General features: G+C 44.0%; 1 protein-coding gene across 1 annotated transcript in view; it reads right to left on the bottom strand.

Annotated features, from left to right (window-relative positions):
• Positions 1 to 22487, bottom strand: part of MYO16 (myosin XVI) — a 434741-nt gene that overhangs the window by 70963 nt on the left and 341291 nt on the right. The window contains exons 28-30 of the mRNA XM_040624514.1: positions 7465 to 7561; positions 2525 to 2771; positions 367 to 638 (exon numbers count right to left, since the gene is read on the bottom strand). Coding sequence (XP_040480448.1) covers positions 367 to 638; positions 2525 to 2771; positions 7465 to 7561 — 616 coding nt within the window. The remainder of the gene's footprint in view (positions 1 to 366; positions 639 to 2524; positions 2772 to 7464; positions 7562 to 22487) is intronic.

The raw sequence follows: 22487 nt of genomic DNA, 5'->3' as shown, positions 1-22487 counted from the left end.
TCCACATGATAAAGCAGGCTTGGTTTTTAATTAGACAGTGACAACAGGGAAGCCCGATGAATTTTTTAGGCTTTTAATCAGTGCACATTTACCGGGACAAGGACAGACACTCTGACGTGCTCTGGTCCCACGCTGCCGGGGGGCAGGGGCAGTAAGGACGTGATACACAGTAGCTTTTCCCTGACTCCCTTAGAGAACTGAATACGTATGATTTATATTTAATGATTAAAGAGCTTCTGGCAAGCCAACAGCTGGACCTATTTCTATTAAAAATAGATCAGGGCAATGATACTGCTGGGGGCATTCAGACACTGGAAGGCAGAGCATCGGGGCCCCAACCAGCGCCCCCCTCCTTCCCTTGCTGACCTTCACTGGCGGACTCCCTGGCCGCAGCCCACAGGCAGGCACTCACGGCCTCATAGGAGGCGCTCAGCCGCGTGGTAGGGTCCCTCTTTGGCTTGGGTGGAGGCTGTTTCCGTGGCGAGGGGAGGCCACTGCTGTCCTCCAGGCTGGACACCGAGTGCAGAGAAGGAGACCGAGTGGACGGGCCCGCCAGAGACTGGATCAGGCTGTCCACCGCCACGGGGACCGGGCCGGAGCTGTAGTGGAAATGCCTGGGTCCAGCCTTGTCTTCGGCCCTTGGGGAAACGAAACACAAACGGCACCCCAGCAGAGGGGCCCAGAGGCATTATGCAGGTGGTAACAGTGAACCCGCTCAAGCAGACATAATTCCGGCTTTCTGGTGAACAGCCCTCCCCGCCGGCTGGAGGATGCCTGGGCCGCGCTCTGGGAAGGGGCGCGTCCAGAGAGCGCAACCCATCCGTAGGGCGCCTGCTTTCTGATAAAGGAGCACAGCAGAGACTCACCGGGGACTTTCTAAGAATCTCACCCAAACGCAGCACCTGTCAAGGAGCGCCACGTTTTCTATCAGGCATTCACTGAATGAATTTTTCACACTCTGATTATTAAGCAAATCAAAAAACCAGAATTTCAATCTGAATGATAATTTCTGGGAAATCCATCTTAATAGAGAGTTACCGATGCATCAAATGCTGGGAGTTCATCACCATCTCCCATTGCCAAAGAGTATGTACTTGACTTAAAACTATCAAAGATTTACACCTCTCGCTCGCTCTTTTTCTCCTTGCCATTTAAACTCCACGAGCAATTATTTAATGATGTGCAGAATTATTACTTTTGTTCCATTCCTCCATCTGGTTGTGCAATGCCAAGCGAACCGCTGGTAGTCAATAAATAAGTAGAAAAATACTTCTTCACTTAATTTTATACAGGCAAATGAATACATAATCAAATTGGGAAATTGGGGTGGCTGTTTAGTTCCAGCAGGGAAAATAATAAATATTATTCTGGAAGTCAGATAAAATTAATAGTTATCTGGTTTAAAAAAAAATCCCTTCTGGCTTCACATGTCAATGTAATCATGTCCTAGTGAGATGCCAATGCGTTCATTTTACAAGGAGTCTCCAAGCATTTGTTTTTGTAATTATATCTTTGTGTGGCAGAACAGCAGCCGGGCTGGGATCTACCACGAGGCAGAGCCAGACAACCATGTAGAAAATGAACTAGCCGGAGATGAAAGCAGGGCAGTCAGTGAATAATTTGTTTTCCCTGTAATGTTTAATTACAGTTTTCCGTACAAAGGGAATTTTTTCAGTATTTAATCACGGAGATATTTGAAGCTAATTAGCGAGAGACACATCACCATTTCATCTTTAATAAAAAATCATTTGACACAGGCAGTCGAGGCGAAGGGGAGTCATTTTCAGTGAGAAACGACCAGCTAATGCCAAGTTCCTATGGAAAAACAAACACCTGCCTGATGGCGAGCGAGGACCCAGGTCCCTGACCTCCGGGGACAGGTAATGAGGGTCAGGGGTGTCCCCATCCTTAGCAGAGAGGCAAGACTGATAAGATGGAGAAGCACCAGGTCGCCCCCACATTTCTATCCCAAGCTCAGCATCCAAAGTGCCTTTAAAATAAAAAGCGTTTTCCCAAAACTTTCCCTATTGGTGAGGAAACCGTGACAAATGACTAAGGGAAATATAATATGTACAGAGCATTGATTTCACCACTTCTCTGTTTTTGGAGTGCCCTCTCCATTGTTTGGGTCAGATTGCCAGAAGTTTCTATGAGTCACCCTTATATACATAATACTTGTATAACGATGTCAAGAACCCAGCTGTATATTTTTGCTAAGACAGAAATGTGAGCTGCCTTAAAACTGTGGCCTTGAGACGGTAAGCGATGCGCCATTGCAGGGGAAGCGGTAGCCATTTCATACGGTGAAACTAATACAGAGCATCTATGGCGTGAAAAGAAAGCACGGGAAGGGACCCTTTTAGATTGCTCGGAGGTTTCAAATAGCAAGCCATGCGCACACCCATGCCTGTTCTCGTAACCGCTGTCGTATTTGACTGAACCCTGCATTAAGGCTCATCGGGATTTCTTGACTCCACTGGATCAATGGCAAAGGGGATTAAAGTTGCATACTCTCTGCTTTTACCTTTTGGTTCCTTCCTCCGGCTTGCGTCTGGTCTCCACCTTCTCTTTATGGTAAGTAGCATTCATTTCGTTCCGCAGCCGGTCATTTTCACGTGCGATGTCGGAAGCATTCTGGATGACCAGGGCATCGTAGGTCTTCAACCCCATGTCCTCTGTAATCTGCAGGAAGCTGTTGATGGACGTGACCTCTTGCTGTCTGATGCTCCTTTTCTGAAGCAAGTGCTGGCGTGCTAGAAATCCTCTTACAACTTCCATAAAAGAACACAATCATGGGTCAGTGAGAGGAGAGGCGAAACCCAGACACACACAAACAGCTCACAACACATCGATGTCTCAGCAGCTATAACATAAGATGCATTTAACCAGAACAAGAATTTACAAAATCTTCTAATCCCATATCTGAAAAGGTATCTAAATTCAGCAACGGTAACACGAAGAGGCAAAATCCATAAGCTTAGGAATGAGACATCCACGCTTCTTTTCGTAACACCTGCTGGATGAGCTGGACTGGACGAAAATCAGTGGGGAGGAACCAGGTCCAAACCCCAGAGAATTCTGCAGCGTGGCTCCAACCGGACCATTTTAGGGCTCATCTCTCATTATAACCGAGTAGAACAGAAATGTCTGAGGCTTGTCAAAGTCCTCTTCAAAACATGTATTGCTAATAAGACTATGACTTGGGGTGCCTGGGTGGCACAGCGGTTAAGCGTCTGCCTTCGGCTCAGGGAGTCATCCCAGCATTATGGGATCGAGCCCCACATCAGGCTCCTCTGCTATGAGCCTGCTTCTTCCTCTCCCACTCCCCCTGCTTGTGTTCCCTCTCTCGCTGGCTGTCTCTATCTCTGTCAAATAAATAAATAAAATCTTTAAAAAAAAAAAAAGACTATGACTTAACTCCTAGAAAAACGAACAACGCATTTAGGACTCTGGAAAGAGACTGTGAATTTAGGACATCCTTCCTGCTCTCCAGGGCAGTGGCACTAGCTAGAAAAATGTGTAAAAATCGGGAGAAGTGAGTGAGTGAACAGACTTTGAAATCATGACTATGTCTGTAACAAATGGTAAGACCTGAAAACAGAAATAATAATGCCCACCATTTAAAGGCACTTCCATATGTCAGACACTCTACCATTTCATATCAAAACTCAGCGATAATTCATAAACCATTATCTCCATTTTGTACCCAGAGAAAGAGAAGCTTAGTGAAGCTAAGAAAATTCCTCCAGGTAAACACGACCAATGAACGATAGAGCCAGGTTTCAAATCTCCGTGCTTAGGCAGCCAAACTCATTCCCTTGCCTTGGACCACCCAGACGCTGCCCAGAGAGCAGGTCAGCAACGGAGAAGTCACAGGGAAGCGTATTAGTGATCAACGTGAGGAAGAACTTTCCAACGACGAGACAGGGTGTAAATGGATCGGGCCGTCTCCTGAGAGAGGGAGTCAGCGCGTCCGAGAGGGTAAATGGCCCCTTCTCCCGGGGGCTGTGAAGAGGGGCAAATTCCCAGGTGGGCCTTTTGACCTTAGCACGGTGCCCCTTCCAGTTCTGAGTTTCTAAGGTTAGCAGGAGCTGCTGAATTCCAAGATCTATAATTTCAGGGAAAAACCAATGTGTGTAACAAACATTTTGTTTTTGTTTATAGTGGGAGGGGGAAGGCCTGTAAAGCATTAAGCGCTTTAAAATGTTCCCTGGTTATAGAAGAATAAACGTGCGGCTTATCTAGGATACTCATTTCGATGCCTTTACTTGATTAGAAGGCGGAAAGCTGAACACAACTTTCCACTATTATGGCTCCAGAGGCAAATAGCAGGCAGACATCTAAAATGCTTAAGGCTTTTTTGTTTTTTTCTTTTTTCCCCCCAAATGGCAATACTAAATGTTTAGTTGCTTTGGAATGCAGTTGTATTAAGTGCACTGTAAAACAGTCATGCTGAACTAACTAACGGGAAAAAAGATTAAACAGTGAAAGTACGATCAGACTTCCAGGAATATAAAAGGCAGAAGGGTTAACCGTGCCTTGGGCAACTGAGAGAGACAGAGGAGCTCAAATTGGTCGGTTTGCTCGCTCATTCCTATTACATTAAAAAAAATTGAGACATTGACTTTTGGAAGGGTGAAGGTGAGGGTGTATTCAAGATGTTTAATCTTTTGGAATAAAGGGAAGATTAATGTGGCTATGACAGACTTCTTTGACCCTGTCAGAGCAGAGCTATTCACCGCATGTCCATCCACCGGGGGCCCATCCGGGGACTCCGTCTTCCCACACTTCACACTGGCAGCCTTTAAACATTCTGTAAAAATGATATACCAGCTGCTAAAAATTGCTTTCTTGAAGAAGAGGCGACTCGTAAAAATAAATTTGCCACAATCGATAACGGATACTTGTTCTCAACAAGTTAAAAGTTGGCTTTCCTGACACTTACGGCCTTGAGATTTTAAAGACAGTCTTCATCCAGGACAAAATGAGCGTGTAGGGTCAGGAAGCAACTTCCATTAGGAGTCACTGAATATTAAAATGCTTAAAGTTACAGCTTTCTTGCCCCCAACATGTACAAAGGAAAAATGAGAACGCTTGAAAAACAGTAAATAACTCCAGATTGTATAAATGTTTAGTAAATTTCACACCAGCATAAAGTACTGAAGAGACTGTTCCAAGAGATGTAAAAATAAAAATCAATAATTAATGCTTTGCATTTAAGAGCCTGTAATTTTAAAGATATTTTATATCCATTATTCCATTTATGCAATCTGAAATTATGGTTTTTATTGTGATGCCATTTTTTAAGACCTGTCTCAATTTTTCTCTTTAAATGTGAAGGAATACCTAGACTTCTGCTTGTTTCTTCCATTTCAGGTCAACAGGTCAGATTAATCTCTGCCATTAAATAGGGGAGATGTTTCTAGTGGGCATCCCTGAGGGAAAAAGGGGTACACGTTCTTCTCATTGTACTGAAGGAAAATTTCCAGGAGAATCTGAGATCCCGTCGTATGTATAGATAACATGATAGTAAATGGGATTCTCCGTTGGCTCCATAGCTCAGGGGTGAGGGCACTGGTATTGGTGATGGGGTCCCCTATCCCAGGTCTAGCTGAGGCCACAAGTGCAGATGCTGATTCTGGAGATGGTGGGGGCCTGAGACTCTGCATTTCTAACTGGCTCCCAGGTGATGCTGACCCTGCAGGGGCTCCCAGGGCACAGCGGTTGGTGGGGCTGAGCCCTAACACAGAATTGCAAACCGACCTGGGACCCCAGCCTCTCCCTACGCTCATGAAGAATGAAGTTAAGACCAGACCGACATAACCCAGAGAGGAGCAAGAGTGGCCTAGAGTTGGCGTGAACTCCCTCCATCACCTGAGGCTTCCCACACCACTGCTGACCTCCCAGCTGGTGACAGTGGCTTCAGGAGCCCACACGGAGAACCAGCCATGTGACCGTGGGGTCTGGAGGACACGGTGGACCGTGCCGGGGTCCCATACCGTGTTTCTCAGGCACTAGATGTACTTGTCAAGAAAGAGACGTCTGCTTGGAGTCATTTCGAGGGGCTTATTCCAGAGCACTGAGGCCAGAGTGCTCGTGGGGGTCCAGAGGCTGGGGGGGAATGACAAGTCCTGAGGAGAGGTCGGGCCATTTCGCAGGTGCGCCGTGCCGAAGAGCCCGCCGATGCACTCCCGCGTAGGCCAAGGGCCTTTGAACACCTGCAGCCCCGTCAGAGAAGCCCAATGCCAGACTACATAGGTGCCGGTCAGACGGAAGAGCTGCCCTGTCCCCTCCTCTTCCCTCTCTGTCGCCAGCCCCAGGGGGCTGCACACACCGAGGAGACAGGGTGAGAGCCGCGCCCAGGCCCCACCCGCAGGGCCTGAGGTGGCCAAGAGGGATGGTTTACCTTGGAAGGTAATTCTGAATTTTGAGCATTTTTTGGACTGGACCTGTAAAATTCTGATGGAGACAGTCTGGGGCACCGGAGCATAGCAGGGCTTTTTATCACCAGAAAATGACGGGACCCCCTTGGAGGGTTCATGCAGGGGCTCAATGGACAGTGGCTTGAACAGAATAAAACCGATTTCTGCATCCTACGAGCTGTGCTTGTATTTAACATTTCCGGACATACCAGGAAATTGCATTACAACATTACAACAGGTTCCCCCCAAATAGCCTATAACATCTTCTTCTTTGACCTTTCTTTAAATATCATATTTATGATACATAATATAATCAAATCACCAAGCAAATTAAAAATTAATGTTATTAAGGGTATATATATTTTATGTGAGGCCTACTTAAGATTTTTTTAAATGTACCCATTTTCAATGGTCACTTGGGTTTTTATAGGGAAAAAATTCTACACGGTATCTCTCCCAATGATAAAATGCTGCTGCTGTCTGCTATGAAAGATAATACTCCAATATTATTGTCACTTCATAAAGGAAAGATAAAAGTCAAGGATCTTCCCAAGGCACAGGTAGGATTACATAAAATCCCAGCACTCCGGTGACGCTGACGGAAACGGTCTACATCTGGCTCCTAGCTGCACCCCAGGGCCACGTGGGGTGGGGGGTTCCCACTGAGGATTCAAGGTACAGCTTCCTGTTCTGTGCTCTCTCAACAGATCGACAAGCACGAAAGTTTGCGAGGTGGTGGCTCTGTAAATTCTAAGATTCCCAACTGTGAGCGAGGTGAACATTTGACATAAAATTTCAGAGGGAGTGACTACCGGATGCAGTAGGAGCAGTGCATGCATATGCTGATTTTGAGTCCGGGAAGGAGCAAAGGGAGCCACGGTGCTGGCTCAGCTCCCGGACGCTGCCCACATGTCGTGTCATCGCAAGGACGGAGGGGCCCACTGGAGCACAGATCCCACTGACATTCCGACTCAGGGGCGCACTGAATGATTCCGTATCTCACAACTCAAAGAGGTTCGGAAAGGTGCGTGTGCACTCTTACCTCTTTGGCAGGTTATGATTTTTCTCTGCAGCTGTAGGCACAGATCGTTGAGCTGGTCGGCGTGCCAGTATTTTAGAAACACTTTTCGGACTCCCATCTGAAACACAAACAGCAGGGAGACATTAAATAGCATGAAGGTGCCAAAAATGATGATGGGAAAATAGGCGGGCGAGAGATTTTTCCAGAAGAGGGTTAGAAGAAACAAAGCTAACAAAATTAATTCCAGTATATTTTCCTGAATTTTTTTTAAATGCTATTACATTGACTCGCAATCCCAAAGGTTTTATTCTAATACGTGTGCTTGCTGTGTGCACACATTGTCATGAATGTTTGCAAATGCCCACAATGAGGGTTGTGGTGGCTGCACCGTGCGGGACCAAGGAGAAACACAGGCCTCGACTCCACTGGAAGGAAGACCAACCCTGCCAACGAACGCTCCCGTTGCAGAGCTAGACCCTTCTCCTCCCTTTGTGATTCTTTTCTTTCCTCGACTCAAAGCAGGGAGGTTGAGTCTATGAAAAGGAAAACAATAAAACAAAAAGACCAACAAACCCCATAAAGCTGACACGCAAAATTGTTTCATTTCCATTATTTTTTCCCACGACGCTGTATGTTATTATAAATTGAATGTTTATACAGCCACAATTACAGAGCCGCGGCACAAAAGTAAAAAGTCTTAACAAAGTCATCTACGAGCAATAATCTTCCGGGTGATTCTGTAAACAGCAATACAATGAGCATTTCTCTCCAGCATTTTTAAAAAGCGTGTTCCAAACAGCTTCTACAAAAGCTACAGTGGAATGGGAGCTAGTGCTACTGAGGAGGACAGCTGCCAAAGGGAAGTCTTCAAGCCACGAAACAATAAGCCACATCCATGCATTTTTAAAATAATTTTCTTGTGCGTTGTGTGTATTTTCTAAGAATTCACAGAACTGTGGTAGGTGTGAGGAATGCCCTTCGCAATGTAAATGCTCGCAGGCTCGGAGGGGAAGCGGCAGAAATAATTGCAGGGGAGCCTGGTAAATACCAACATGAGGTGCCGCCGGAGCTCCGAGGTGATATGCTGCTAGATTAAGAAAAACTACTGCTAAGGCACACCTCGTGATATGTTCATAATCATATTCTTAGCACTTGAGACAAACGCCACCAAGATGAGACGACTAACGCGTGTGCTCCCAAGCGTGAGATGGGGACGTTAAAATGCTAACACCCCACTGCTCCAGCATACATCACCATGACACCCGAAGCTTGCACATATGCACACGCCATTAGGTACTGGAAGGGTTTATAGGTCAGACTTGTCTCCAGAACGGCCAGAGGTGGTTTAGGAACCTTTTCATATGGAAACTGAGTCTATTCCAAACATATGTTGTCACTCCCCATCCTTCCATCTAGGTGCCCCCTCCGCCGTGATCTGCCGTCTTAATGAAACACACGGTTGTGCTAGAGATTGGGGCCTGAGTCTTGCAGGATGCCGGGCAGGCTGGTGAGTCAGATCAATGGGGAAAGTTCTCAACGACTGTCCTGTTTCAGAGGCTTCTGGTTGACCGGATGTGGTTCTTCGTTTAGTTTCCTTGTAGTTTGCTGAAATTTGAGACAGTCACCTGGGTGGGGGGACTACAGACTTGTTACTTTTTTCCCATTGTTTTTGCCATTCTCTCTCCCTAGTTATTTTCCATAATTCATAGTCTTCCCCCCTTCCCAACTGCTGACTTATTTTGGCAGCCAACAGGAAGAACAGTTGGTACTGTCTGTGAGCGCCGCGGAACAAATCTGTGAGACAGGCACTGGGAAGGAGGGAGCATGGCATCTTTCTGTTCATCACTGACTGTGGTCTGCAAATCATTGTGGGAAACTGAATCCCAAAGGCAAAATGCATGAAAACCTGGGTCCCAAAATGCAAGTCCCGAAAAGTGATAACCAGCAATACGACCCAATGGGTAGAGTCAGTGATGATTGCTAGGGGAACTTATCTATGGGGGGTGCTAGACATGGGGAAAAGACCTATGGAATGGAATTAAGACAACTGGATTCTAGTTCCACTCTCTTAATTAAATGGGGACCCTGGCTGGACAAAAAGGGAGTTGGACAGGACAACAAAGATCCCCTAGAGTGATGTTTCTAACAGCCATTCAAAACACTGAAGTAGGTTTATCTTGAGAATTGTGCTAGATGCTGGGGATACAAAGGAGGATACTGTCCTTAAAGAGAAGCTTCCTGGGGAAGATCAGCAGTGAGCAAAAAATGACATTTATGTCTAAGGGACACCAAAGAGGAAGAGGTGATCGAGATGAAGTTAGGTAGGATTCGCTGAAAAGCAAGTTATCTCAGCCATGTAGTTTTGAAGGATGGGCACGAATTCTCCAGGGTGTCAAGGGATATAGGGAGAAGATGAGTGTGGAATAGAAAAAGCAGCCTGGGAACAGCAAGGGGCAGAAAACTGTGTTGGGGTGCAGCTGCGTGAGCAGTGATGAGGGAAGAGGCCACACATGTAACTGGCGGCCACATCGTGAAGAGTATTCCAGGAAAACCTGGACATTCTTCTATGAACGATGTGGATCCACTGAAGACTAAAGAGGATCCCCTGAATTTCATAAAAATAACTTTTGAAATTGTATTTGAAATTTACAAAGTTCCTTCTTAAAACCGTCTGAAGAATGGGTTGTTGGGCTTGGCTCTGGGAGGTACCCGGTGAGGTGGGACAATATAATGTCATCACAATTTGGGTTTGGAATATTCAACCACTGTTGCTTGTCTGTTGGCCAACTCTTGTTTATCCTTCATGACTGAAATCAAGCTCCACTTTCATTATTAGATCTTTGAGACCCATTTATCCACCTCTAGTAGGCCTTGGATGACTTTCGCTTGTGTTCCCAGAACACCCTATGAATGATTCCTTATTTCTCTTATTATATTGCATTGCATATTTGCCATTATGCACATATATTTACATCTCCTGAAGGATATGAAGATATATTCTTGAACTTCACAAGTGGTAGGGATGTGGGGAGGGTGGATTCAGATTAGAAACAGAACATAAGGAATTGTGAAGTCCTGGTATAAGATGAGTCATTGCAATGGATGATAATGTCTTCAAGGATGAAAATAAGTTATGATGGTCAATGAAAACAGAAGCCAGACCCTAAGTCATTCAGCAAACTGGAGATAAGTCATGGCAGCCAGTGGGTGATAGAACAAATGATGGGGGCGACAAAAGAAAAGTGGGGTGAAAATGGTCTACAAATGGTATAGACGTAAGACAGAAGCCTGGGGAGCAATGAGTCAGCTAGCCCTGCTCCCCCACTGAGACAAAGGAAGTGAGAAAAAGTGAAACCTCCTAACAGAGTATTTTCAGGAGCGTCCAGTTTTCAGTTCACATGTGGAGGCTAAATTAGAAGGGGCGTAAATACGGATGCGGTAGGTTTCCTCACAATGTATTAGAGATTTCACAGGACCCGAAGGTGGGTCATTAAGGAGTGGTCTGAGTGCTTCACATGACAGATCGGCATGTCTTGCAGGCAGGATCCTGAGATCCGTGGAGTGGCAAGGGAGGAGCTGGGCGGGAACGAGAGGCACAGGGCATGTGAGGAGAAGGTGCAGCGTTAGACAGGCAGACGCCCCTCTGGGAGCCCGAGCGACAGACCGGCTCCCCAAGCTCCTGGCGAGGCTCTGGTATAGTTGTGCCCGTGGCAATTCTCCGGAGGTAACACCAAAGGCTTTGTAAATGAGGGAGGCTTCTGGGCTTTTGGTTCAGTGGGAGGAGGAGGGGACAGAAGCCTGGATCTCCATGACAAGTGTCCCACTAAGGCACAGCTAAAGACTCTGTGGGCTTGGCTTGGGTATTGTGCTGCCATAACATTCAGATGGGGTAAAAAATTCTTCATTCAGCTACTTGGGTATACTTTACACTTATCCAATGGGCCGACTCATTCATTCATTCATTCGCTCTTTATATATACATATATTTTACCGTGTAATTTATTTGTGGATTGGCAATATTTGGAGATACTCATTGGAAATGTTAACATTTGTTTGATTTTGCTGGTCTTTTAGAGACATCATGTTTATAGCAAATGCTCCTTCTTTCCATAAAGAATGAGATCCATCATTTAGTAGTATTTTGGATTTCTTTGTCAGAAACTATTTTAAATAACACATCGTAGTCTTAAATCCTCTGCTATCACTCAGGCTAAGGATTACTGGGACGTAAATCTAGGAATATTTTTTAACCAGCAAAATCCAGACAAGATCACAAGGATTCTATATTTTTATTGTCTCTTAATGATGTTGACCAGGAGAAAAGTGTTGGCCATCTTAATTTTTTTCTATGGAATAAATTCATGTCAAGTTACTCCATCGTCCGTGCCTTACTGTGCTGTACCAAACCCAATAAATCTGGATTCATTTGAATGCAACCAAATGTTCCAATCACCTACATTTTTTGTTTTGGTTGCATTCTCTTATCAAACGATGTTTCTCACAACCACAGAGAAGGAGAGGTTAAAACATTCTCCTACTGAGCCCTCTCCCTGTGCTCTCCCTAGATGCAGAGTGTTCTGATCTGAGATTAAAATGTTAATGTCATTCTGACTCTGTAAAAGTAAACCATCTGTGAATTATAGTCATCGCTATTTTTATTAGAAAACCATTAGGTTTTTTTTTTTTTGAAGTGACAGATTTTAAAAGATTAAACAAAATTGTCATTGATGACTTCGGAAGCTTCAATTCCTGCTACAGTTCTCAGGGATTTTTTAGAGGTGGGGGCTGGGGGAGCCCAGACAGCTGCTGGACGGCCCTTCCATGGCGTGTAGGTGGCCTGGAGGCTGCACTAGACAGAGATCAAAGGGACCTGTGAAGATGCTCTTCTCCCTTTTCTCCCTTTCCTCCTCATCGTCACTGAAGGCTGCCTCCAGTCACGGAGGGGCAGACAAAGAGGAGGTGGGGGCAAGCCTGCCGGCAGAGGTGGCCCTCCTGCGGAGGGATAGAGGGACAGACACTCCCGGTTTCCATGGCAACCAGGGGATTCCCGCAGGAGGAAGCTATTACTGGCCTCGCCCTTGTAGGAATGTCCCCCATTCACTGGCTGGGAAGCCATGGGCAAAACTACCTTCAGAGTGATCTTTCTAAACATCAAGCTCATGTTCCTTTCCTGCCTAATGTCATTTAATAGCGGGTCGCGATTTTCAGGATAATGTTCAAACTCTTTTGAAATGTTTATTAGACTTTTTATAGTATGGCTTTATTCAATGCATTCAGATGTATCTATTCTCGAACTATATCGTATTGCTTGCTGTTCCGGAGTGGGAGCTTGCTTTTCTCCTCTGGCTGAACGTATTCCATATACCTTTCTCTAAATCATCTACTGGGTAAGTTCCTATCCACCCTTTAAAACACAGATGGCTTGGTGAACTCTGAGTCTAGTGTGTACCTTAAAATAATGAATTCATTCTCATAGTATACCCGTGTCACTAATGCACCTCGTATATGCCTCTATAATATCACTGAGTTCCTGTTTTTGTCATTATTTGTACACCTGTCTGAATATTCAACTTGACTGTGAGATACGTGTGGGCTAGGACGATACTGGACAAATAGAAAGATCTTAAGTTACATCTATTAAGGTGAAGGAGAAAAAAGCAAATGGAACACTAAAATGAAGAAAGCAGAATTTCAGGAGAGATTTTACCGGACATGAATTATAACATGAACTCAGATATTAAAAAACAGTTCACTTCAAATACATTTACATCGACATGGATGGAACTGGAGGGTATTATGCTAAGTGAAATGAGTTAATCAGAGAAACACAATTATCATACGGTGTCACTCATATGCAGAACATAAGGAACAGTGCAGAGGACAATAGAGGAAGGGAGGGAAGACTGAATGGGAAGAAATCATTGAGGAAGACAGAGCATACGAGACTCTGGACTCTGGGAAACAAACTGAGGGTTGCAGAAAGGGAGGTGGGTGGGGAATGGGGTAGCTGGGTGATGGGAATTAAAGAGGGCATGTGATCTGATGAGCACTGGGTGTTATATTCAACTAATGAATCACTGAATATTATATCAAAAATTAATGATGTACTATACCTTGGCTAATTGAATTTAAATAAAAATATTGTATAAATAAATACATTTAAAAAATTAAATCTGTTTAAACTATTTGAACTCATTCATTTTGTAAAAATGTATCTAATGAAAAGAGCAAGAAACAAACATGTTAACTTTGCATATTTCTGGTGCCACCACATTTCCCACATAAGATTATTGCACACCAAAATCTAGAATTTATCTCGCCCTCAAATTCTTTACCTGCTTTTGACTTACCTTGCACATTGCCTCCAATTTATTAAACTCCCAGAAACCTTCAGGGATTCCACATTGCCTAGAAGCTTAAATGTATACCTTTGGGTTTAGCATTCAAAGCCCTCCACAGTATGATTTTTGTTAATCTCTGAAGAGCTCACACATTCTACTCTTCTAAAATAGGTGTTATTTACTGTTACTTCAACTTCCCACACACTCTGTGAGAACAGAAAACCGATGCAAGACTCCTGTAGACACTATGAAGGGCCTATGGCATTCTTATGTATGGAATTCGTATTGAATAACGTAACTGCTGCTGTCAGTGTTATGTCGGATATTCTCCCTCTCTATCTGTGTCTATAATTATTGAAATATCTTTATTAATAATTACCATACATTTACTAATACTTTATGGTGAATGCTTTTTTTGGCTGCAAAAATGGTTTATTGTCATTATTACTGATAAAGAATCCTAGAAAATGTTAATATCCCTTACTTTAAAAACATTAGCATTATTCTAATAAATACTTCTCATTTAAAGACAAGATATGTTATAGTTGCATCAAACTGGCCATCATTCACTGTACTATTAGCACTCCAAAAATATGCCCAGTATCTCTTAAAGTGCCCTACCAAAGTAGGTCTGTTCCCAGTTTTAAAACAGCTTTCTTGACAAGATTCTGAACAACACACTTTTCTTTTATGTGTTTTGATGTCTGCATCACTCTCCCATAAGCCTCATTTTCCTTCCTGCAGAGCTGAGAATGTCATTGTGTTCCTTTAAAGCACTGTTCTTTCTACTTTTACCATGCAAAGCTCTTACTGTGCTTACCAGGTAATCTCTTCCAAACAGAAACAGCTCCAAACCCCAACACTTCCATATGCCCACCATGAACAGTCCTGCACTTATTCCTGGTTCTGTGTCATTTTCACATACTCTCAGGCATACTGTACCTTATAGTTTTCCTCTCTTATATTTATTCATCCATCTATCCTACCAATTTTCTGTCCTCTCCATCTATTTAATCATTCATCCGTCCATCCACCCACCCATCCACTCCTTCATCATCCCTCTATCCTTCCATGTACACATCCATCCCTCCCTCTATTCCTACCCACCCACCCATTCATCCCTCTATTCATCCACCCATCCATTCATTTATCCAACGCACCATCCAACCATCCATCCATCCCAACATTTGCCAGGGGCTTTCCTGATACCAGGCATGTTGCCAGGCTCTAGGACCACAAGGAAGAATAGAATATGGTCTATCCTTTCAAGCAGCTCAGTAAAACAAGCCTTTAACTAAAATTCACCTTCTCCAGGCTGAATTAACATATTTCCCTTATTTGCTTCTTTGAGTCATTCAATTTCTAAGGATGGGCATTACTATATGCGTGCATATTTTATTATTAATACTTCAATACTTTACATTTTCATGGTAGCTTTGAAAAACTACCAAATAGAAATATTCTAATGTTCAGCCTGGCTCTAAATGTATTTTTAAACATCCTCTGAGGGTACATTTATACTAAAATACAAGTTCTCTTTGTTATAAATAGACTATTCTCGAAGTTTAACTTCAACACGGAGAAGATAATTACAGCCACACACATCGAACAGAGTACCACAGCTTCCGGTATTTGAGGAAGGTGGTTCGGCTCGAATTACATATAATTACAGGTTAAGAAAATTAGTTACTCTCACCTAGAACAGTATGACCTGTACAGCAAGCAGAGATGAACAAAAACTCCTATTCTGAGCTAACTGGTGAATAACTCACTGCGTGATCCTACACATTACTTCATTACAGAAATCACATCGATGTGGTCAAGAGCACTGACGAAAGCAAACCTCTTCAGCTCAAAGCCGCACATCGGGAAAAACAAACCCAAGTGAAACCCACACAAAGCTTATCGGCTTCAGAATCAGAGAGGAGAGTGCAGCGGAGAAGATGCTGCATTCATCGAAGGAGCACCCACCGTCGGGCTTTGTTTTCAGCAAAATGACCTTTATAATACGAATCAGAATGACCTGCCTCATGGAATGTGTACGCTATAAATGATTAACGGCAGCGAACACGCGATCACAGCCCATTGTCCTGTCCAAGGCCTGCTCGTGTGTGTGCGCGCACACACACACACGCGGGGGGCCTCCCCCAACAGTGTCCGCCAAGTCACTGCCGTGTGTGTCTTCCGAGGTTTGCTTTACTTCTCAAGCTAGGACTACGCATGGCGCTTCACCCTGGGCACTTGCTCTTATACCGTTCGTCCTGAAGAGCATGTTTAGATATTAAAAAAAGATACGTACATCGCTTTCCTAATTTCCCAACTCTCCGTTGTGTGGTGTGTTCACATTTTCTCTGAGATTCGTCTACATTTATTTTTGTGAACCGTCTTCTGCTTCCAACTCCTAGAGGGTCAGGTGTTTGCATCGTCTCGAGATCTGCCCGTATTATGCGCGGCAAATTCGCACTTATTAATAATGTCGGTTTTAAAAGAGGTTTCACTCTTCAAGTGATTTAATAGGCCCATCTATTGAAGGCCACTGTGAGTCGTCTCCTGTCGCTTCCCTGTCCCGGCTGCCCTTGTCCCGCCTACCACTGCTGCTGCCCCCACCTGTTCACTGGCTTCCCGGCTCTGTTCTTAATGTCCAGCTATACATCTGTTCACATTTAAAGCATCAAATGTGAGGTCACGTCATCAACCTCTTTGAAGCTTATTGATAGCTTCACAGTGACCTTCAAACAGAACGTGTTTTGATGCAACCAAGGTCCCAAGGGCGTGGCCCCTGGCTCCTGCTAAGCCCCGTTTTCAAGGTGGTGACTCGGTGTCCCCAAAGGGTGAAACCGGTTCCTGATCAGCAAAAAAAAAACCCTTTGCTATTACAAGGTTTGTAGCATATAATAGGTGCATAATAAAGGCTTGCTGCAGGACTAAATAGCGCTGGAACTGGGGACGACTGGATCGATATGCACGAGATGGAACACTGGATGAGACATGGACAGAATCACCACTTTTTAGTAGCTGTCAAGCAGTTGGTGGTTACTGTCCAGGAGGACTGAGCTTTGAGGACCACAAGCCACTGTCAGAGCTAAGACTTTTTTACCCTTCCCAGTAATCAATTCATCAGTAACTCTTTCATTACTTTTCCTCCCTAGTGCAATGATAATGAAAACATAAGGTTGAGAAACACTGCCCCATGGCACTGTTCTCTCCCCTGTCTCCCGGTTCCTGGTGCTCCGGCCACCCTGCCCACCAGCCCTCAGCTAACTTCATCTCCGGGGTTGGTACACTCGGCTCCTGCCCCAGACCCTGCTTCCTTTTCCTCAGTCTTCACATCTCAGCTCCCACGTGTTCATTGTAAAGATGCTCTTCATGACACCCGCCTATCTAAACCAGGGTCCTTATGGGTTCCTTCCCAGTGTGGATCCCAACCTGTCCTCCTTATTAGTTTACTGTGGTTTCCCCTCCCTCCTGACCCCGCTAGCCTGCAAGCCTGTGGAAGAGGGCCACAGCATTCTGCCCTTGCACTGCACCCTATTGCCTCGTATAACTTCAGGGACACCGATGGTGCTCAATAAATGCCTGTTGGCTCAATCAACCAGGAAGTCTGGAGCTAGAGGAAATGAAGTAGACTTCTGAGAGATGAGAGATGGGTTAGGAATAGGCACAGCTGCTTTTCCCTTAGCAATTATTGAGTGCCAGATATTATACTGAGCCTTGGTGCAAGGAAGCTGAGAGGAAGGTATGAAGAAGCGATCATATGTGTCAGGAAGGCTTGGTGGTGGACACCTTCATTTCCAAAGAGAAAACGTAGTAATAAGTAGGTTCATTCATTCATTCAACAAAAACACGTTCAGTGTCTACTATGTGCCAGACCCTGTAGGGAATGTAATAGTCACACACACACACACACACACACACACACACACATGAGAACATATATATGAAAAAAGAAAACATAATATTTTTCCTCAACGAAGTTCAGAGTGAAAGAAGAGAGAGATACGTTGACCAGGAATCAGACTTTGTAATGTTATTTTTAAAAGCTGAGTCAGTGAATACACACCCAACCTTTGGAGTACTTATCTCTGGGTAGTTCAGTGATGGGTGATCTGTATTTTCTTCTTTAATTTTCTCTATTTTTCAAATTTCTTATCAAGAATAAATACTACTTTCATAACAAAAATGTGTTCATATATATGTATGCGTATGTGTCTAGTACAAGAGAAAAAAGAAAATCAATATACGTGCATGGATATAGTAATTCCCAGTTTATAATGCACATAGTACCAAGAGATGCGCTAAGATCCCTAACGTTTATTATTTTCAACATTAATAATTCTAGAGAAAGGGAAGGGATGTGAGAGAAAGAATAATTTTATAGGCTATTTTCTAGCTTGTACTTAGAGCTGATTTATGAAGTGCTCCTTGAGTAATAAAACAAAGGTTATAAACCATTAATTTATTGTGCTAATAAGAGCCAAGGGCTTTAATACCATTGTCTTGTCTTAGAAGATGTAAAAAAAGTGGAAGGTGCTTAAAACTTTAACAGTTTCTTGCTCTTACTTTTATTATCTTTTCTCTACTGTACTATTTTAGATTAATGAAATAATAAATCTTTCTTCCAACTGATTTTATTTAATGTTATGGTAAAATGTTAATCTTGCGATTCTCAGCACTGTAAGAGGGGCTCCTTCAAAGATCATATATTTTACGAAGACGCACCATGAAATCTAGGCCATCCTGTGAAAAACACACTAGTGATGATGGTAAAGAAAATAATTCTTGTAATTTTTTTGTTAGTGAACCAACACAAGTAGGAAAAGTATATTTCCTTAGGATTTGGGGTTTATCGTTTGTGAGAGCCCCTTGTTATTTCTCTCAGGATCTCTGTCCCGATCTCCGTGTCTCACACACACGCGTGCACACGTGTGCTCTCATGTGCATACACGCGCACACACGCAAGACAGTAGCTACCATATCGTGTGGGTAGTTGGGAGGAAGCTGAAGATCCCATTCTGTTTCTCCCTTCCTGCCTGTCTAATCTTGAGTAAGTCACCAGAAGTCTTCCAGGGTCTGCCTTCTCATCCTGACGCCATGTCAAATTCTCTCAACTTCTTCCATAGTTCCCAGCAACAGTTATCGTGAGGCCCTGCTTCAAGGGAGCCCCACCTCACAGGACTCTTTCTCTGCCTTTCCACAGAACTTTCCAAAGCCCTCAGAATCTGTCTGAAAGGACAGTGAAACTTCACCGCGAAAGCTTTCCCAAACGGGGGCCAGCCATTCCCCAGCGCTGACTTTGCCTGTGCTCCGAGCGTCTGTGTTCGGAAACGGCGCCCCTGGCAGCGCTTGGACTGACTCTGACAGATTTGTTTCTCCCTTCGTCATCCCACCAGATGGCTTTAAAATGAATATAGCATTCAAATAACTACACAGAAAAAATCATCCTATAACCAGTTGATTCATATAAAATGTGTGAAAATCATATTATACCATTTATTTTTCCACTTAGAATTAGTAGTTTCAAAAGTTTTCACTTTACATAAATGACATAACATAGCAAAACAAGCATGTTCCACATGGGCCTAAGTGCCTGCCAGTCACTTTTCTGTGGTGTGGGGAAATCAGGGCAAAAAGTGGTGGATTAAATGTGCATAGTTTTGAAGGGATTATTTTCAAAGGCGCCTGAAAGTAGGACTGAACTGAAAAATGTACGTATTTAGATAGAACAGATAGATATCTGAATAATTGTTAAAAACAAACAATGGAAGGTTAGTAACTCGAGGCTCCATGCAACTTGTTTTCAAACTGTGACTTAATTCAAATTCTTTGTATTTTTTCCACAAATGAAGTAATCTGAAGATGCTATTCCATCAAGAAAATGATATCTGGTGAGACACAGAAAACTGAGATCCTGGAAGAAATAAGGGGCTCTCACAAAAGTACCGGAAGTCAGTCATACTAAGTCTACTCAGAGTACCTCCAGAACTTTCCATTCCTCCTCGAACAACTGGTGTAAATCCTCTGGGGAATAAGGATGAGGCTCTGACTAGGCTGCCATATTTTTTAAAACATATCATTTAATTGTCAACATGAACAAGAAACCACCAGCAAGTAGGACTCCTTGGCAGCCACCACCACATACTGATCATTTTTCACTTATGTTCAAAATAAAAGCACCTGATGTGAAGGCCACGATGTTGAGAATGTTAAGAGAACAGCATCACAAGCGTTTGCCAAAACTCGTGGTGACCAGTTGGAATCATGTGACAGGAGGTGGAAGGCTCCTTCGAGAAGTGAGGGCTAGTGGTGTACAATACACAACAGGTTACTTATTATTTGAAGGTGAAAATGCTCTAGAGTCAGTGAAATTGACAGATCTTTTCATAAATGCTTGGAGTAATTAATTTGACCCTATAGAATATTCCATTTAAATTGTATTTATGGGGCGGTATCAAATTTTAAAAATAATTCTCAATTACAGAAGTAATTTATGAACACATTTATCTTGTAATCAGAGGCAGACTACACTTCTGACTATCATCTCAAAAAAATGCCCTAGATATTATCACTCTTGGGTTTTCTTCGTGAATTATTCCAGATCATAAACATTCTTAAATGTCTGTGTATCTGTATAAAATATATAGTTTGGCAGCTTCTTAGGGGTCAAGACTTATCCGCTACCAACTACCGCGCTTCCTCCTCTGAACCCCTGTGCTGGGGACGTGGGAGCAAACTTGACGCACAAAAATCCCCAGGAATGGGGAGACCTCAGCAACCTTATAGAAGATGTGCGACCTGAGGGACGAGACTAAAGCAGAGAGGAGGGAGCAAATGTTCTGGAGAGGCAGGGAACGCCGGAAAGTTAGACTATGGCAGGGAGCGAAGCCTGGCATCCTGCAGACTGGGGTTTACCAAAACGGCTTACGAGGGCTATTCTCAGACCGCCTTCGCTCAAGTCGTGAGCTGGAAGCCAGTGTTACCTTGACTCCATCTCCAGGAGCATCACCCAGAATTGTCTTCGTCCCCTGGGGCTGCCTGGGGACGGCCGGAGCAGCGGCTCGGTCTACGACTGATTCGTCAAAGCCTTGCTGAGAATCCTCACTTGATTCCAGATCTTCCTCTCCAATTTCTCTTTCTTTTCTTGCTCTCCCTTTTCTGCTTCTCCTCCTTTTCTTTCCAAGATGCAGTGAGGAAGGGGAGTCCAAAAGTGCTGTGCTGCTTAAGGGCCCCTGGCTGACGGTTTGGGTAAGAAAGACTGGGATAAGAACCGGCCCCCCAACGGGATGTAGTCAGTGCGACTCCTTCAGCTCCCAGGTGAATTATCAACATAAAAAGACGCGAGCTGCAAGCCGCAATCTGCTCAGACTAATAAAGGAATCTATAAGTGCGTTTGATCAAAGCTCACGCTATGATGCAGACTCTGCTTTCAAGTCCTGTCATCTGAATAAAAGGGCTTCCGATGGTTACATTAAAAGATATAGATCGAGTTAAATGCAGTGGAAAGAACGCAGCATAGCAAGACGTAGATGCCCGTCTCAGCAAAGCAGCCTTTCCACTGACACCAAACATGAACCGCACCTAATACCTCGATCAGTGTGCCCATCTGCAAGACTCTGTTTCCTCATATCTAAAATGAGGTCATTACCGTTCACCCTGCCGACTTCCCTTTTTCCGCGTACAGTTGTTATTAGGTTTAAATCAAATAAAGCCAAAGCTCTGAATAGTTGTAACACTCTGTAGATGAGAGGAATCATCATGTCTAAAATATTAAAATTTCCAGTGCCTCACACACTGACTCCAGACCCACAACTACATGGAGAATAAACAGCACGTGTGGATCGGAAAACAAACCCAACAGCACCGAAGGGAAGACGTCTCTCTCCGTACCTGAAACAGAAGGAGATGCCACGGAGTTGCTACAATGTACAAAAGTGGGAGAATAGGAGGCTAGGACCCCCTGCTGACGTCGCAAAGCTTCGGCGCACAGAGTCTGATTTATGTAAAGGGGCGTGGAGGCAAACCCCCGACACCTCCAAGACCCATCAGAGCGACAAGAAGATCATTGTATTTTTAGTTCAGAGAATTGAATTTCTAGCTAACGCTCTATGCAGTTTCACACAGCAAAAGATGGCTCTGATCCCTGCTGTCTCCTAGCACTGCTTTTGAAACTATGGAAAAGAATGACTATTCATTCCTGCTAACGATTCAGAGCCCAAGGATGAACACTGGCTGCTTAATACAAACATGATTGTGACTCTTAGCAGTTCGGGAGTCATGCTACAGAAACAAACAACAAGCATCCATTAGGACCTTACTGTTGCTTCAACAGCTCCGCATTCGGTTGGTCCTGATGAACCACCCAGAGGAGAATCATAGCAACTCTTCCTGCAAGTACCAACACGTTTCGAACAAATGCTGGGTGGTTGGTTAAACATTTGACTTCTGATTTCGGCTCAGGTCATGATCTTAGGGTCATGAGATTGAGCCCAGCATGGGGCTCTGCATTGGGCATGCAGTCTACTTAAGATTCTCTCCCTCTCCTCTGCCCTTCTCTCAATTAATTAATTTAAAAATTATTTTGCTCTCTGACTAGCATAAAAGTATAATAGGAATAGGCTTTATTTCTATTTCTATGATTTGTCTTATAGTATAGAGTATATGTGAAGTTACATTTTGGAGAAGCTGAAGAAAGCATGTCTTTCCCTA

Source organism: Ursus maritimus, unplaced genomic scaffold (genome assembly GCF_017311325.1).
Source record: "Ursus maritimus isolate PB19 unplaced genomic scaffold, ASM1731132v1 scaffold_10, whole genome shotgun sequence".
NCBI lineage: Eukaryota > Metazoa > Chordata > Mammalia > Carnivora > Ursidae > Ursus > Ursus maritimus.
The sequence above is the reverse complement of the archived record's forward strand: the minus strand, read 5'-3'. Positions and strand labels throughout refer to the sequence as shown.